Raw genomic sequence first — 19,844 nt, forward strand, 5'->3', positions numbered from 1 at the left:
ACCATCTTGTTGTTGTGCTTTTCCCCTGGCCCGCCTCCACGATCCCGCCTCCCAGCTGACCCTCCCACGCTCCGCCCCCTCCACCACCCATGTAAGTCAGATGGTTCCACGTGCAGCGTCCACGCGCTACGACCGCGCCGAAGGTGCGCCAAAGGTAAGCCCGTCTACGCCCGTCCGCGCCTGGACCGCGCCCAGCGCCAGACCCCCTGGTCCGTGCAATGCCCAGCCCTCTCGCATTACATACAACGCCTCCACCCTCCTAGCCCTTAACCCCGGCCGACTCCCCATCTGCGTCCAAGCCGCTCCTGGACACACCCATGGACCCTTCTCTTGCAACTCCTGCAAGTTCGACGGCACCAAGAACAACTCCTCATCCACGAACACAAAACAGATATCTGACTCCAACCACCTAAAATGCATCTTGCTCAACACCCGCTCAGTCCACAGGCACGCCATCGACCTCTGGAACCTACTAGACACCATCTCCCCAGACGTCGCCTTCCTAACAGAAACATGGATGAACTCCACATCAGCCCCTGACATCACCATTGCCATCCCGGAAGGCTATAAGATCATCCGTAAGGACCGCACCGACCAAACAGGAGGAGGCATCGCTATCGTCCATAAGAAATCCATTCGCATCTCAACCAGCTCAGACATCAATCTCACCAATTCGGAACACCTTCACTTCCAGATCCACATCGACCCCAAGACCACACTCAGAGGCACCCTCCTCTACCGGCCACCAGGACCCCGTGCACAATTCTGTGAGGACATCACGGACTTCATCACCCCACACGCCCTCCCCTCCGAGGATTACATTCTCTTGGGAGACCTCAACTTTCACCTTGAAAAGAACAACGACCGCAGCGCCACCACCCTTCTGGACAATCTCGCCAACCTCGGACTTAAACAACTTGTCACTACCCCCACCCACATCGCAGGCCACACACTCGACCCCATCTTCACCTCCAGCAAACATGTCTCCTTCAGCCACACCACTGCTCTCCTTTGGACGGACCACAGCTGCGTTCACTTCACCTACAACAAGACCACAACTAACAACCATCCTCAACCTACACTGCGAAGAAACTGGAACAAAATCACCATCGACCAGATCGCCTCATCGCTTCTTCAAAATCCCCCTGCCCACTCCTCAAACCCCGACCAAGCAGCCATTAACCTCACCCAATGGCTATCCAACAGCGCCGACATCCTAGCACCGTTGAAAAAACGTCATACCAAACTATGCAGTAGGAAGGCCTCCTGGTTCAACGATGATCTTAAGAAATTTAAGAAACTCTGTCGCTCCCTTGAGAAGGCCTGGAAAAAAGACCCTAACAACAGCACCAAGGACGCCTTCAAAAACGCCACACGTATACACCACCAACTGATCAGGAATGCCAAGAAAGCCGCTTTCAAGGACCGACTAGATAGCAACGCCCACAACAGCAAGGAACTATTCAACATCGTCAAGGAATTTACCAACCCTTCAGCCAACTCCAACGACATCACCCCCTCTCAAGCCCTCTGCGACTCCCTAGCTTCGTTCTTCTACAACAAGATTGCTGACATCCACAACAGCTTCGACAACAGGTCCATAGACCAACCCACCCAACCTTCTGCAGGACCCCCACCCCCCTTGAACATCCTCAATGACTGGAAGCCAATCTCCACTGAGGACACCATCCGCCTTATGAACTCCATCCACTCAGGATCCCCCACAGACCCTTGCCCTCACCACATCTTCAACAAAGCAGATTCCATTATCGCACCCCACCTCCGAGATGTCATCAACTGCTCCCTCACCTCCGCCATCTTCCCAGATAGCTGGAAACACGCCGAACTCAGCGCCCTTCTGAAAAAACCCACATCTGACCCCACCGAACTCAAAAACTACCGCCCCATCTCGCTCCTTCCATTCCCGGCCAAAGTCATCGAGAAAGCTGTCAACAACCAGCTCGCTGCCTTCCTCTAAACCAACAAATCCCTCGACTCCTCACAATCCGGCTTCAAAGCCAAACACAGCACTGAGACCGCACTCATCGCAGCAACTGACGACATTCGAACTCTGCTTGACAACGGAAACACGGTCGCCCTTATCCTCCTCGACCTCTCCGCAGCCTTTGACACAGTCTGTCATAGCACCTTAATACAACGCCTCAGAAACATCGGAATCCAAGGAAAAGCACTGGAGTGGATCACCTCGTTCCTCGCCGGAAGAACGCAGAGAGTCCGCCTCCCACCATTCAAATCAGAAGCTACAGAAGTCATCTGCGGCGTGCCACAAGGATCCTCACTCAGTCCCACCCTCTTCAGCGTATACATGAGCCCCCTCGCGGCCATCGCACGCCAACATAACCTCAACATCATCTCCTACGCTGATGACACTCAACTAATTTTATCACTCACCAAAGACCCTAACACCGCCAAAACCAATCTTCATGAAGGAATGAAAGAAGTAGCCGAGTGGATGAAGTACAGCCGTCTAAAACTGAACTCCGACAAAACTGAAGTCCTCATCCTTGGTACCTCCCCCTCCGCCTGGGACGACTCTTGGTGGCCAGAGGCCCTCGGAAAAGCACCTGTCCCGACGGACCACGCACGGAACGTAGGCATCATCCTGGACTCCTCACTCTCTATGAACAGACAAGTCAACGCCGTCTCATCTTCTTGCTTCAATATTCTTCGCATGCTCAAAAAAACATTTCGCTGGATCCCCACCGAAACCAGAAAAACGGTCACCCACGCGCTGTTCACGAGCCGCCTGGACTACGGAAACACCCTATACGCCGGCACCACCGCAAAACTCCCCAAAAAACTCCAACGCATCCAGAACGCCTCAGCCAGACTCATACTAGACATCCCGCGTAAAGACCACATCTCTGGACACCTGAAAAACCTCCACTGGCTCCCCGTTAACAAGAGAATTACTTTCCGCCTCCTAACTCACGCACACAAAGCACTCTACGAACTTGGACCTGAATGCCTCAACTCACGACTTTCCTTCTACACCCCCCCCCCGCCTCCAACGATCCTCCAACCAAGCCCTGGCAACTGTACCCCGCATCAATAAAACCACCATGGGAGGCAGATCCTTCTTCTACCTGGCAGCTAAAACCTGGAACTCACTTCCCACTCACCTTCGCCTCACTCAGAACCACCTTACATTCAGAAAGCAACTTAAAACCTGGATATTCGACAAGTAATTCCCCTCCCCTCCTCAAGCGCCTTGAGACCCTATGGGTATGTAGCGCGCTATATAAATCACTTGACTTGACTTGACTTTTAAGCAGCACCATGGGCCAAGGCCGCACGGGTAAAACCAATGTCAAACGTAGTATTCTTTTGGCAAGGAAGCAACGTGTAAAGCAATACCATTGTGTGATGTAATCACTAACAAGCGGTCATCATACAGTCACTCCCACAGACAGACTCACTCAGCACTGATATGCGGTGCCGCGGATATCAGGCAGGTCCTATGGAGCGCACTTGCAGAACCCCCACACAGCACTGTAATGTCATGCAACTGATATTTAGCAGGTCAGTTGATAGCACAATGCAGATCCCGTGGCTCAAGCCCTCCTACACCCTTCACTCACCCCAACTACCTCACGCCTACGGGTTGGAGATAAGCAATGCTCCACCCTGATACTAGGCTGATCGCAGCCGGAGTAACACTTAGTCAGGGTCCTAAGGAAGAAGTTGGGGGTAGGTAACTGGACTAATTGGGAGACAGTTGACAAATATGGAATTTGGCCACCACTGGGGAAGTTCACCCATTGAAAGCAGAGCAGAAGCGGGCCAAGGGTAATAGTCATTCAATCAAAGGAATCCACACTTTGCGTCCCATCTCCAGCCCAGTTCTGCAAAGCATGGGGGAGGGTTGTGCACTCTCTCAACTTACTTCCTATCACTCTCGGAAGTGTTCCCTCAGCCCAGTCAATTACTCTCACGTCGTATTTCTGCAATACAACCTGGCAACACAATGTCATGAGGGGCCTGATTAGGAGAGGGAAGTTGCCCCACTGCACAGATAGGAGCAATCGATGAATGAGGAATGAAGCTGGGGAGCCTCTTGGAAGAAGGAGGCATCTTGTCAGACACATGTCGATCAGAGTGACACCCAGGCAATCCGGGCGCATTTATACAGGTAGCACCAGACAGTTCGGTCACACACACTGAAGAGTCACCAGTTCAGTTCCTCCCTGGAAATAAGGCACAATGTCCGGTGCGCATTGATCTGAGTCGCACTAAACAGTTCAGGTCACACACAGTGAAGAGTTGCAAATTCCGTACCTCCCTGGAAATGAGGCACAACATCCATTGCGCATTGATTCAAGTTGCACCAGACAGTTACAGTCACACACACCGAAGAGTTACAAATTCTGTACATACCTGGAAAAGAGGCACAACACCTGGGACATGCAGGGGCCCGACTTCTTAGATGCGGGCAATACTTTTGGGAGTGCTGCACAAGGCAATCCAGTCTCCAGTCACAATTCTTAGTGCCCCACTCACACAGCACTACTATTGGGATCTAGGAGATGATGAGGGCACCTAAGAGGGCACCGCTCTCAGTGTGGGTCCCTCATGGGAGGTCTTGGATGTCCCTGAGACCTCCACAAGAGAATAGGGGGAAAGCCAGCAAGCCCTTGAAGAGTACATTTCAGGGTGCCACACAGCAAAAGTAGTCAGCCCCGGCCAGCCACTATTCAAGAAGGATGTACGTCCCTTCCAATGGCAGTAATCCTTCTTTTGCACAACAGATTCCTCTGGCAGTGTGCACCACACAGTTCCAGGGTCTTCACTCCAACGTCCCCACAAGTGTATCTCTAACCTGCTGAAGTATGCAAAGTAGTTATACTGTAGTGTGCCTTTGAATGGGGGTGGTTCAGGGAGTTTCCATTTCAACCACTGATGTCTCTCTTAAATTTTAGTCCTGTCTGCTATGAGATTGTGTAATGCAGACCTTAATTTTTAGTGGGGCCATGATGTGGCTCCCAGAGGCCAAGTGTAAAACCTCTCCCTCCAATATATCCAGCCAGACCCTCAAATGGCAGAGGTCTGTTGTTCCGGTTGTATGCCCAAAGTTTACAGCTCCCACTGGAGAATGCACAGAAGTGCTTTCCCAGCCTCCATTGTTGGACGGAGTCAAACTGAAAGGCACCACATTTTATGGCACAGAAATGCCCACTTTCTAGAACTGGCATTTCCCAGCTAATAATGAAAAATCCACCTTTGCTACATGTGAGGGTTTGTCATTGTGAATACAATGACAGGAAACATTATGAGACAGCTCCGCTGCAAGCTACGGCTGCAGTAATTTCAACCATTACCCTATGTTAACCTATAGGAGGAACAAACTTTATAGGTGGTGAAAACTTCACTACCTGGGCACAGAACACATATGTGTATCTGCCCTGCATTTCACCTACCACTTGCTTAACCCCTCAGGACTTACCCTAGACATGCTCTAGTGGTAATCACCTCAGGATTGGCTAGGGTTTAGAAAGGCCAACCTGAGTATAAGTGCAATTACGCACACACAGGCCTGCAATGGCAGGGTGGACACATGTTTAAAACACCACATGCACAAGAGTGAGCCACATGCCTGCAATTTTAGGCTAACACATGTTCAAAAACACCATAGGTGCAAGTGCACACACACCCAGCCCTGCAAAAGCAGGCGTGGCACGTTTAAAAACATAATTGGTGCACAAGTGCACCCACAGGCATGCAATGGTAGGTTTGTGGCATGTTCTCAAAACATCAGGTAAGCACCACCTCCTAACATGTGTAGGATGAGTAACCCCGGCCGGTGGTATCCCACCTAGGTAGGAAAACCCACATAGGTTTACTACCTGAGCATTTAATACCCATGTGTACCTGCCCTGTCTTTCACCTACCACCAACCCCGCCCCTCAGGGCTTTTCCTAGGATGCTCTTGTGGTAGTGGAAGGACTTTCATGGTTGGCTAGTGAGTGAGAAATGCCAACCTGAGCACAAGCGTAAGTGCGCAACCACAGGCCTGCGGTGGAAGACCTAATACATATTTGACAGGTTATTCTGATGGATGGCACAATCAGTGCTGCGTCCCACTACTAGCCAGTGTAGTACCAGCCCTGGGTATGTGGTGTACCTTTTTACAAGGCACTCATAGGTACAACGCTTAAACCAATCAAGTAAGCACTACTTCCTAGCATATGTGGGAAGGGTGTGTGTGCTTTCACACTGCATTACAGTAGGAACGTGCCCAGAGTCCTAAGGCCACCCAGCAAAAACTAGGAGGAAAAAAAGAAACCAGTTTTAGGTAAATCCCCTAAGGAGGGCCACGTCCAATTGAGTGTCAAAGAAGGTGACACAATTTTCTGTAGCTCCCACATGACTCTTATTACCCTGCATTGTTAGACTTAGCAAGGTAAGAGGATTTGGGCAGGCACATGCAACGTAAAATTATAGGTTGGTAGTCAACATAAAATTTTCCACCTATGCCCCTATAACAAGTAGGATGGGCCAATATTTTCATTTGGTTTGTCACTCTACCTGATTAAAGCTGGCTGGGTGTTCCCACCCCAGGATTACCCAGAGATGCAATAAGTGGGTCCAATTTTACTGGCCGGAAAATAGCATGCGGCTCAGGTTGCATGATAAGTCCTGTCCCAGCACCTGGATACACACCCTTCTAAGGCAATGGGAGAGATAGGAACAATTCATCTCTGCCAGTCTGACCTGTCCTCTGGCAGGCGAGACACCCCCCCCCCCCCCCCCCGCCTCCATCCCTACACTTCACAGCAATCCACTTGGTCCCATTTACCAACAGCTTTACCAGGTCTAAAATTCCATATACTTATCTCTACTATATAAATTATTGTATATAATTCTATACTAAAAATTGTTTATGAATGTTGGGATTATTTTTAATATGGGTCTTAGTCTATTGCCTCAAACATGTAATGTTCATCACTCAGAACCAACAAAATGAGAAACATGAAAATAAGGGTATCTTGTATTTTATAATGTATATAGAAACATTTGCATTTCATCTTTGACTTGAAAATAGTGGACGCTCTTACTAATGGAACATCACTTCCACTTATTATAATTTCACTCTGCAATGACTTTGTTAATTTGATCCCTCTTTATGTTATTTAGCTCTTATGCATGGGTGGTCCAGCCAGTGTTTTGCCACCTGATAATGATAAATTATTTGTTTAGGTCCTATAGACTGATGTGCTGATGTTTGCATTCTCTCATCTTTTTAAGCTGTAATTATTTGATATTGCCGGTTTTACAACGTCTGCTTAATTTGTACTATATTCAAATTACAATAATTACTGGAAGAAAGGTCCTTTCCAGTACATTTCCACAGATTATTTTCTTTTTATAGTTGTGTTCTTATGTCACAAATGTGATAAATACACTATTTATTTGCACAAAATGTCTAATAATGGTCATAATGTCGGAAATTATAGATTGAGGAGATCAAGAAACTCATCCCAACTGCATTGAACAGTGAGGGTATCATCTCTCATTTGAAACAGGGGTCACTCTGTGAAGCCAGTAGTAAAATGTCAGTAATCCAGGATTCCATTCGCAAACAGGAGGTAGAATTCTGGTAATACATGTGTTGGCTCCATCAGGCTCTTACCCATCCACCCTTTTCAAGGCTCACCACCCTAAGACCATATTGAGGCATCACTGAGGAAAACTACTACTTGGATAAATGAATGTCAAGAGGGACTGTCAATTGGGTTCTCTTTTGCTATTTCCATCTACCAACTTGAAAGTTTTCTGCAGTCCACAAACATATGCACCAGATTTGCCTCTGGACAATTGGATCTCCAGCAGTTATCTTATTCTTAAGACCTTGTTTGATATGTTTGCTAGATGTCCAATAAGACCTCATTAAAATATACTGCTGTGTATGACATTTTTGTATAATCATTTTAGCTTTCCGTACAGATGACAAATATTTATGCCAAACAGTTGGAGGGATGCACACTTTAATGCTATGTCCTTTCAGTGTATTATCCTGTAGTTGAAGATTTTCATTTGTTATGATTTTATAAATCATGGAGGTCAAGCAAAGGGGTTGAAGAGATGGAGGTAGCAATGACATTTTATATAACTTATTTTTGTGATAATCCTCCAGAATCTATTGTATTTGATAATAATAATCTAAGACATTGCTTGAGTAGATTGCAATATGACTTAAACCCTACACGCAAATGGTTACTTGTGTGTAAAGTCAGAAATTAACTAAAAAGCAGTTTTTGGGGCATTAGTTGGGTGACTGAGAATGAATTGAGATGTATATATTTAAGGCAGCACAGGATTTTCTTTCAATTTGAATGTGAGGGTGTTACTAAAATGCTGCTCTGGAAAAGAAACAGTAGATTGTGGTTGCTCCCTTAAATCAGGAGGCAAAATAATGATCTTGTGAAGAGCAGTGAGTCTATTTGGGTGTGTGTTGACTTGCATGTTTCGGAAGTTAGCGACAATCTGAGACTTTGTCTTTGACCACTTCTTTCTCCAGGAATACCCATCTAGGAGCCTCTGCCAAATTATTCTGTAACCCATGTTGAGTTTGTCATAGTATGAATGAATGATGGTGTTTCTACAGTTGGAAAACCAAAACTCCCTTTCAAAATTGAATCATCTGGACTCATAACTCTTTCCCTGTACTCACAAGGGCACAAATCTTCCTCTGCACTCAAGACTCTCATCTTGCAGTCTTGGAACACTACTCACACTACACTCGCATTGGCAGACCTCTCACTCTGCACTCACATAAGCACCCAGCTCACACTGCATTCACACCTCTCACCCTGCACACTTTAAATTCTCCAGCACACATGAACATACAAAAATTTCTACAAAGGCATGTTCAGAATACCGACTATTCCCACTGTAGCAGATGCCTACGAAGTTCTATCTCTGGAGGGTAAGAACTGGTGGTAAAATGTTTCCTACCCAGTCAACTAAGCTCTTGAATGACATGACAGGACAGAGCCGCTGTACTTCATGGAATAGCATGTATCACACTTAAAAGCACTGAATACATTGCTTGATTTATAGCCTACCTCCAGACATGATACCATTCTACCTTTACCCAAGGCACTTGACTACCTAAGCATTGGAACACTACCTAAATAAAGGGAATGACGATGCCCTCCAAAATGTCTATTCTGCTCCTCTCCATCTCATTTCCACACTTCCCATATAGGCACATGCCTTAAAACCCCCAGCAACAAGGTTGCAGTCGGCGGTCAGCTTATGGATAATCACCATCTTTACCTCAACTCGAGCACCATTTAAAAAGTAGTTTCCTTTGGACAGGTTTTGAAGCCCACTAGGACCATGAGGCAAGGCACGCTCATGCAGTAACACAGACACCAGAGTAAGTGTGGCTGCTTACACTAGCCTAGCCTACAAGGTCTCATACAAATAAATACTATGAACATACTACTGCATAACATGACATGATGCAACAGGTAAATGTACTGTTACGGGAAATGTGACACATGTCATATTAATCTAAGCGATGCCACGTAACATTTCATATACCATTATGAAAGCTACATAAATGTAACATAACAGTAAAATATAATGTACCACCGCATGTTAACCTTTACTGAAAAAGAAGAAACCCTTTTTTACATTTTCTAAACTTCTGTCAGACATCTAAGCCGAGGTAAGATGGCGGAAATTTTCCTGTGTCCGGTCTCTCTCCTTCATAAGTACCATGGTGTTTTCCCTTCAATCTATAGCTCATTCTGCCACATATGGTGTCTCTGTAACTCCAAAGTTTATCACATTACACCCACTCATTCTCCACAACAATTACACTTACAATTGAGTGCAATCTTTGAAGCTCCTTATATCGCCAGTCCGCGGGCAACCCCTACACATGGTGGTACAGTTACAGATTTCAGTGGGTTATAGAATTAACCACAGCAGGGAAGTTTGGAGACTGGTGATATTAACTTTCTTTCACCCAATGCATTGTGCTCCAGCTTTTTCTCCAGCTGCGTCTCAGGCCCTTAGCTTTACTCATCCTCAGTCTGTTCTCATGACTGGCACTTCCTAGACCTCCCCACTAGCCCTTAACAGCCACGGCCCGTGGAGGGAGTTTCGGTGGAGCGGAGAGGCGGGGCGGGGGAGGGGTAAGGTGCTATAAACTGGACTATGGATAATTGAAGGTAAGTAAACAATGTAATTAATAAAATGAATTTCATATCACGCCCTGCATCGCAAAATGCGATGCAGAGTGCGCTACAAAATTCGTTTTATTTATTAAATGACACATGTAATTTCCTTTTTCACTTTAGAGTAGCTTTACTACTTTTGGTTATTCACAAATTCAGAGTGTAAAGTACCTCCAAAGTGTAAACATACACTTCTCCATCCCCTGAACAAGAGCATGGGAACAAATTTATGAGTCTAAGTTACAACTGCCAAAAAGAAACAGTAGTAGGTTAAGCACCACAAATGGCAAACCACTGATTCTGCAACACCCTTCCATAGAAAATCATGGAGGTAGGGATGTCCCATAATAAAAAAGCATACATTTTCGTACATGTTTGGTGCGTACTTACTTCAGCTCTGAGCTAGATTATTGTGTTGCTATTTAGGGACCCTCTTTGGCTGTAGTAACTTTAGAAGGGCAGGGACCTATTCATAAACTGCCTTTTGTAATATGTTTAGTAGTATTACAATAGTGCTACTAAAGTACTAGAACATGCTTTTCACAAACCTATGGGTCCTATTCCCAAACTTCATTTGCAGTATGTTTAGTAGTACTATTAACATACTACAAAATGCTATTCACAAACTTTAAATGTAAATCTCCACCTCTCCTATTTTTCTAATGAGCAGATCCTCCCACGTGTAAGTTTACTAGTTAGGCCTCATTATAAGTGGCTCGTTAAATTCCATCCCGTGTGCCAACCCCTGTTTATTCAAGGGACGAAATTATGAGTTTGGTTTTATTTAACAATAATTGGATGTGTTAAATAACCTAACATTTGTTACATTTTGGCAGGCTAAACCTGCTGCAATTTAACAGTGAAAAAATCTGTAATTACTGTATCATGCAGATTTGGTGCACTAAATACCCAAAATTCTGCATGTCATGCTCGTTAACTCATAATAGGTGCTGTTTATTGCCAATGGCAACTCCTCTGCTAAGGTGGAGTACCGTTGCCCCACTGCTCGTTGAGCAGAGCGAAAGAAAAAGAAAATGATAATACCAAGAAGTTATTATCATTGTATTTTTCTTTGAGTGACTCCAGCGAGGTAGTGCGGGGTGTGGCGGGGCTGGGCTCGTCGTCATTAGAGGAAGCAAGAGTGGTTTGCTCTACCTCCCTAAGTGCAAATGACTGCTTGGCTGGCCCTCTGGGGCCAGAGAAACAGTCATGCGCATTTGGCATGTTCTCTACTGGGCGGTGTTGCACAGCCCAGTGGGGAACATGCCCAGCCTCTCATGTACTGCCTGAGCAGCCAAACAGGCTTCTCAGATAAATCATGACGCTGCTCCTGCAGCGTCGTGATTGGCTTGAAGAGTCTAGGAGCCTGGGTGCTTCCAGTGGCAAAGAGCGAGGATGAAGGAGAGACGTGCAGCTGCAAATAAGGTAAGTTTATTTATTTTATTTTTTCCATGCCTCCCCAGTACAGAGGCAGCTGCTACTGTTTATCACACCCAATAAATAATGTACCCTGTGGCATCGTTATTCATCAGGGCGATAAATAACACCTCAAAACACACAAGATGATGGACGGAATGTTGTACATTGGCAAAACATTCACCCCCAGTCACAGATCTGGGTATAATCCGTTGTTATTTTGCTCACCAAGCCACCCCAGTTCAGACATGGCCATATGCAAATCAGTCTTGACCCTATGCCTCATGGGAACAGTCCAGCCCAAACTGCCAAGCCATGTCTTCCCTGGACCAGAATCAAGCATCTTAGGACCGGTTTCTGGCTATCAGCCGTCATCAGCCAGGATAGCTTGACTCCAGTGGCGTAGTGAGCACGGGACACACGTCTGGGCATACCCTTCCCACATAGGGTGAACAGCAAAACACACATGATGATGGACGGAGTGTTGCACAATGGCAGAACATTCACCCCCCAGTCACAGATCTGGGTTTAATCCATCGTTATTTTGCTCACCCCGCCACCCCAGTTCAGACATGGCCATATGCAAATCAGTCTTGACCCTGTTCCTCATGGGAAGAGTTCAGCCCGAACTGCCAAGCCATGTCTTCCCTGGACCGGAATCAAGCATCCTAGGTCTGGTTTCTGGCTATCAGCCATCATCAGCCAGGATAGCTTGACTCCAGTGGCATAGTGAGCACAGGACCCACGTCTGGGCATACCCTTCCCACATAGGGCAAACAGCAAAACACACAAGATGATGGACGGAATGCTGCACATTGGCAAAACATTCACTCCCAGTCACAGATCTGGGTTTAATCCATCATTATTTTGCTCACCACGCCTCCCCAGTTCAGACATGGCCATATGCAAATCAGTCTTGACCCTGTGCCTCATGGGAACAGTCCAGCCCGAACTGCCAAGCCATGTTTTCCCTGGACCACAATCAAGCATCCTAGGACTGGTTTATGGCTATAAACCGCCATCAGCCAGGATAGCTTGACTCCAGTGGCGTAGTGAGCACCTCAACTTGGAATCAGGTTCTATGTAGTAAATGTGGGAGGGACCTGGAAAAAGGGCATTCTTACTACTAATTAGAGTCTGGAATAATTTAGTGGGTAGTTAGGAAGAGACTTTAGGAGGGACATGCACCCACCAAAAAATAGTAAGCCCATTGCTATTCACAAGTTGCTGGGGCTATTCGCATAGGTAACACATCCAAGTTTACTCTTACACTTTTGAGTGACCTTACTGCTTTTGGCTATCTACCATTTATGAGTATAAACTTACTCAAAGTGTAGACTTATATCACTCTACCACCAGAAATAGGGGTTGGAGACAAATTTGCAAGTGAAAGCTACTACAGGCAAAAAGGAGCAGAAGTAAGTCCAGCAGTGCACAAGGACAACTACACATACTTGAACACCCCCTGCCATAGAAAATAATGGAAACAGTACATTAGAATGCATCCCCACAGAACAGTTTATGTTAAATCAGTTTAAATCTTGGTAACCCCCAGTTTACACTCATCTCCTATTACTCTGAACAGTCTCTTCAACCTCAAGCACTAGACTTACGGTGAACCTCCTTGGACTGGTATGTCGGAAGTCCTCTGCACATGGCATCGATATGTGGGCCGAACTGTGCAGCATCCACCTTCTGAGCTGAGGTTGCTGAGTATATCAGCTCCTGGGAAGTGATGGAGCGAATGGGAGCCTTGAAAACATTTAGGAAGGAGTGTGAGAAATGAAAAGGTAAATTGTGAAAAAAATTATTTGACACCATTCTGTCCTGTTGTACCCATTAAAACATTTAACATTTAAAATGAACAAGTCCTACTGAAAGGCAAGATAAAGTCAACATTTTTTGGGTGCCCTTTAAAATGCCCTCCATCACACTCCGAAGACATCTCCTACTAGTAAGAAGCCATGTTGCTAGTAGTGCTCCTAGTGACTGCCTAATGTTCCCTTACAGTAGTAATGCTGACTATGTAAATATGTCTAATCTTGATTTATTGTACATACATTTATGCCACATGGATGTCCCTAAATTTGGCAAGGATCCAGCCTTCCACAACCTCCATTGGATAGACGTGGTATAAGCCATGCCCCGAGATGTTTTCATAATGTACTTCTGGTCTCCAATATTAACAGAAATAACTAAAGCCTTCTTGTATAGCTATTATTGTAGAGTAAATCTTGAGTGTAAACAAAAGCTGCAAATGGAAAAATAAACCCTTTACACACAGATAAAGCTTGCATACTGCAGTTGCAGTAAATGCAACTTTGACCCACACTTCTGTAGCAACCAGCTTTAAAGCTGATCTGAAAAGATCGGTTCTAACCGTAAAGTAATGATCATGTGGTCTGGCTATAATAGGCTTCTCCTTCTTGGGGATGGGGATATTCAAATGTGATATGAATTTAACTGTTGTGTCTAATACCTCTTCACACTCTTTTCTTCTGTACTCTCTTGGGTGAGCAGGCACTTTAAATTTAGTTTTCAATCAATACTGGAGCTTTCTCCAGAGAGCAACTTTTGTTGGGTTAGATAGAATTCTTATTCTCTTCTCAATCAATCCTCGACAACTGGACAACTTGGTTACGTATAAGGTGTTATGTTTGTGTAATTATTGTGCTCACAACAGAGAGATTAATTAAGCCTTCAAAATAAAATTAAATTTCTTTCTGATAAAAGGAAAACTTGAAGATGTCACTCACCTCTCCATTTGAGGTATACTCATATGGCTTTGGGTGTTAGGAGTTAGACAAAGCTGTCAGAGGACCTTTTTTATGCGAGTGATATTCCAGCGCCATGCCCCTAGCCATGAAATCAATACACACCTAAATATTGGTGTATTATAATAAACCTATAATTATAATGAATTTCCTTCTACAGATCATGAGTTAAAGCTATTACTGTAGTTGTTAACAACTGAGCAAATAAAATAGATGAAAGAGTGGACACTAGATATACTCAATCACATGATTATACCATATATTATAAACCAGTAATTCTAAAGAATGACAATGTTATGATCAGTTGTTTTACAGCATGGTTATTTCAAAAATGTTATGCTGAGTCAGGTAAAGCCCTTGCAACTTATGGTACTAGACTTAAAGTCAAAGACATGCCTTTCATCATCACTTTAGCCACCGGCCCATGTCCTGCTGATCTCCACTGCAATAACCAGTGCATCTCATACTTTGTTCATATTTTGGGAGCTATGGTTGGTTTACTCAGGTTTAACTCTGGCACTTGCTACACAGGTCACTGAACAGTGATACTCTTCAGATTCTTGGAGGCACACTGAAACTGCAGCTGCATTATTCCTCTTCCTCTGCTATAGAACAATGCAAGAACATTTACATTCGGACACTGCCCCTTAGGGACCATGAAATGTAAAATGCTAAAGTAGAAAAAAAAACGCCATGGCCTGTTAATGTCAGCAACAGACAACAATTTGAAATTTAAACTCATATAATTTGGAACCCTGCAATAGGGTTAAAGACCAATTTTAGTAAGAGGTAAGCATATCACTTAGTCTTGGAGTCTAATGGCCTGATTTAGAGACTGGTGGACATGGTACCCTGTCGGCTAAACTCCTGGTGCACATGCCTGATTTAGAGAAGGGTGGATCCTAATTTTCCCAGTCAATACAGCCCTCATTGTGAGCTGGCGGTAAAGGGCAGAATTTGGGAGTTTGCTTCTGAAAAAAAAAAAACATGACCCTCATATCCTGGGAGACATCTCACAAGGTGTGGGGGTCATTAGTTTTTTGTTCTTAAGAAACAATCTCCCACTTAGGGAGTTTGTTCCTAAAAATCTAAAAAGTTAAATATTTAGTGGATGACCACCATCAAAACTGGTGGTGCCCGCTGACTCATCTTTATGTACCTTAAAGGAAACCACTGTGACAGCAATTCCTTTCACAGTAAGGTGATGACTGCTGGGCCAGCGGTTATCTCTAAGGTTGACAGGCGTATTACTATTTGGATGGTGGAGGTAATGTCCATCTCCATCCTGACGGATGCTACTCCGCCTATCAAACTTCAAATCAGGCCCTGAACTTCTATCATGCACCTCAACGGATTCAGTGCACAAATAGCAACCAAACTGGCATACAGCAAGGCCTGTGTTGTATGTTGCATTATATAAACATAATATAAGCATTAACAAAACGTGCCAAAGTGCTTTGGATTACATGTTCAGTCATTCCTTGGCCTTTTTACAAAAGCGCTTCTCTGATGAAAGAGAAATAACTTTGGATTCATGTCCAAACAATCTCATGCATCTCTCTTGAAGCCCATCTCAGTGGTTGTGCAGTAAATGTTAAATCTCTGCCTTGTCAATCTTTGGCTTCTCTCCTATAAGTTGTCTGTGCTTGGTGAGACTTTTGAGTCTTCAGGCTACATGCTACACTAATAATTTTCAATGTATTTCTCTCTTTCTTTCACGCTCGGCCAATCTTTCAGATGTACCAACCTTTACCGGAGACTCCTGATTTTCCACGTAAACAGTATGATTCTATTTCATTTATAGTTTTTTATGCTTGCAATTAATGAATCAGTTTCTCTGTTGGTTTCATATCTAGTACTGTACTGCATGGGGCACAAGCCCAGGTGATCAGAACCTTTCTGGAGGTAAAGGTGGCTCTCATATGACAACATCTCACTCTATATGTTTCCATTCCTTCGAATACTTTAGTATTTTTTAAATGGTCCTACACTATAACAAACTGTGCTACCATGTGCATCTGCACCTCTGTTTTCCATTCTACACTTAAACATACATTTGTACAAGAGATAAATAATGTTTACTTTTATGGATGCACCACACTCTATATTCAGTGCTGTGCATCCTTAACCCACAAAAGATGATGAGAGGCTAGTTGCAAAAAATGTAACAACTAGCAATAAATTAGGGTAGCACTCCAACTCATCATTCCTTTGCTCACCATGCCACCTCAGTTGGGCCATGAACCAGAACACAAGCAGACCAGGACAAGTGTTGCCCTAGTTATGGGTCATCAGCCGTGTACAGCTCGGTTCCAGTGACACAGTGAGCATGGGGCCTATGTCTAGCTATACCCAGGCCACTTAGAGCAGTACATGAAACACTCAAAAGGTGATGAGAGGCTGTTTGCAATAAATGTAACACCTGGCAATAGCTCAGAGTAGCTCTCTAAACCCATCATTCGTTTACTCACCATGCCACCTCTGTTTGGATCCAGTCATATGCAAAACATTCTTTATCCCGTTCCTCATGGGATCAGTCCTGCCTGAACTGACAAGAAACCCAGGACCAGTTTCATCCTAGTTATGGGTTCATCAGTTGCATACAGTTTGGTTCCAGTGACACAGTGAGCTGGGACTCACATATTTTATGCACAGTTGTGCCTTTGGAGTGGGGAGAAGCTTATAGAGGCATGAATTAGAAGAGTACAGATGCCCTGTCTTCCCTGCCTCGGCTCCAGACTAACTAGAGATGATATGCTGTCCTTTGTGTTGAGCCCGGACCCTGCCTATTCAGGCATAAGTGAGGCTGGACCCAGATCCTCCCTCCCATCCTGCCAGTGATGACCCATCCAAACTCATCCTAAGCTCCCATTGCATGTGAATATCAAGGAAGAATACACAAAGCGCAATTGCCAACTACATCCAGTCATTTGACCCTTTACAGGACTACAGGCACCAATTGGCTAAGGTAAGAAAAATGCCAACTTTCTACATGTGCCATTTTCAGACTTTTAATTACAAATCCAACTTTACCATTAATTAGGATATTAAATGAAAGATTCTAGAGACACCAAATATGATCCAATTATCTCTTCCCATTTGGAAATTACAATTATGACATCTAATAAGGCAACTCCAATGTTGTCCTATAGGAGAGCTAGATATTGCAGTAGTGTAAAACTAATTTAAGAATTTTTCACTATTAGGATATGTAAAGCTCAAAAGTACATTCCAACTTTTCAAATACACTACACCCTGAGGCTGTACAGGACCTACTCTAGGGGTGACTTATATGCATTAAAAGGGGAGATTTGGGCCTGAAAATTTGTTTATTTTGCCGGGTCGACATGGCAGGTTAAACCTGCACACACAGGATCTGCAATGGCAGGCCTAAGACATGTTTAAAGGGCTACTCAAGAGGGTTGCACAATCAGTGCTGCAGACCCACTAGTAGCATTTAATGTACAGGCCCTGGGCACACGTAGTGCACTTTTCTAGGAACGTAAATTAAATATGTATTTTGGGTATAAGTCAATAATACTATGTTTTAGAGAAAAAGGACAAGCACTTTAGCACTAGTTAGCAGTGGTAAAGTGTGCAGAGTCCTATTGCCAGCAAAATACAAAGTCAGCAAAAACAGGAGGTCTGAAGGCAAAAAGTTAGGGGGAAACCATACCACGGATACCCGGTCGAACAGGGTGTTATAGATTATCATTGCAATATGAATTGTACCTTTTCCCTCTACAAATATATTCACACAATGCTAATATAAAGGTCTCCCTCTCACTTTCCTAAACATCCTGATTCAAGGTGGATTGTGAACATATTTGGGCTTCTAACTAATAGCAGGGAAGAGACAAGGTGTTGTCAGTTCAAATGATGGGCAGAGGGAGAAAGTGGGTTGGCAAATATCACACCATATGCTGGTGATGGATTGTGAACTACGAATACTGGGTCCCTGAGAACAGAGAGCCTGCCGTTGTGCAAATTCTACCCAGATCTCTTCACTCACACACAGTGAGTGAGGCTGGTAACTAGCATGACTTACCTTCGCATGTGCCAATTTGCTGAGGTGGTCAAAGGAGGGTAAGGCAGCTTTGTTCATCTTAGAAACGACACAGGATTGCTTTGACAAAGGTCGAGCAGCAAACAGGCCCTTGGGATATAAGCACAAAATGTTGTTAGTCTTCCAGCAGTGTCCAAAACCAAGATTTAGACTTACAACACAGTATGTGTCCAGAAACAGCCATATGAATTTGGTTCAACTTGCCCATCTGTTTTCAACTGCAAGGCAGGCCCCAGAGATGTTTAGAGAAGGTACATTTGAAGGCCACGCCCTGCTTGCTTTCATAACTACTGTTTTATTATGGGAGTGTCTTTAACGCAAAGTTATTTTTAGTTTCTATTGAAACTCCTAGCTGGTGGTCTTCTGCAGCTTTCGTGTGCACACATGGCTGTTTGTAGGTATCCTGCAACAGGAACCAATGGACATGTACCAAAAGAGCTACAAAAGTGCAAGACATTTAAGCAGATTGAACAAAACCAGGACTGAGTTGTTGGCGTCAACCTATGTGCAGGAATAGTCAAGTTTTCTAAATCGTCAGCAAAAAGTGTATCGTCCTCATGAAATCCATTATATGCCAATTGGTCTCATACATATTCATTGAGGATAACTTTCAAATCTAGCCAGAAGTCGCAATTCACTAGCTTGACAACCCCTACCTTGAGCAAAAGTTGGTTTTAACATGGGGGACAAATTTGGGTACCCCATAATTTATTTAAAATATTATAACATCCTGTTTCAAATGTATATCATAATGTTTTCAACGATATGAATAGTAAATGATCAAGTATTTTTTTAGATTCAAATGATATAAAGGTATTTACCATTGAATAGGATGACTTTGGGGTAAATTGACTGCTAACGCCAATATAGATTCAAACAGAAAATGCACTTCTCCAGTTAGCAAATTGGATCAATTAAAGGCAAATGTGTATTGTAAATTGTGACGGAGATAATTGGGTGCTGTAATACATTTCAGGCACAGATGGAAAGTGGATGTCAGGGTTCTCCATCTGAACTCTATGCTATGTCAAAAAATAATAGGTTACTTCCCAAAGCATGCACATTCAAACCGATTGATTGAAATACAAATGATATCAGGGTACAAGGATGCTCACCCTGTTGAAGTCAAAGATAGAATCCCAGGATTTCCACCCATTGTTTTCATTAATATTGATGATGGTTTCATGGTTGTAGATGTTCACTGTCTGGTGGACATCTCCCCCGTTGTTGCCTTGGTTGGAAATGTTGACATCCTAAATAAACACAGATCAAGCCCTTAAGCAAAATGGAAACTGCTTTTGAAAACAAAAAAGGAAAGACTAATAAGAAAAAGAAACTCAGAATGGATCCAGGGTGTAACAGGACAGAAAAAAGGCA

The 19,844-nt window shown here is 44.2% G+C and overlaps 1 protein-coding gene across 1 annotated transcript in view; it reads right to left on the reverse strand.

The window, feature by feature from the left end:
• Positions 1–19,844, reverse strand: part of LOC147679935 (gastrokine-1-like) — a 46,387-nt gene that overhangs the window by 17,335 nt on the left and 9,208 nt on the right. Inside the window, exons 3-5 of the mRNA XM_086943501.1 lie at positions 19,583–19,720; positions 18,450–18,557; positions 13,241–13,379 (exon numbers count right to left, since the gene is read on the reverse strand). Coding sequence (XP_086799627.1) covers positions 13,241–13,379; positions 18,450–18,557; positions 19,583–19,720 — 385 coding nt within the window. The remainder of the gene's footprint in view (positions 1–13,240; positions 13,380–18,449; positions 18,558–19,582; positions 19,721–19,844) is intronic.

Source organism: Lissotriton vulgaris, chromosome 11, assembly GCF_964263255.1.
Source record: "Lissotriton vulgaris chromosome 11, aLisVul1.2, whole genome shotgun sequence".
NCBI classification, from domain to species: Eukaryota; Metazoa; Chordata; class Amphibia; order Caudata; family Salamandridae; genus Lissotriton; species Lissotriton vulgaris.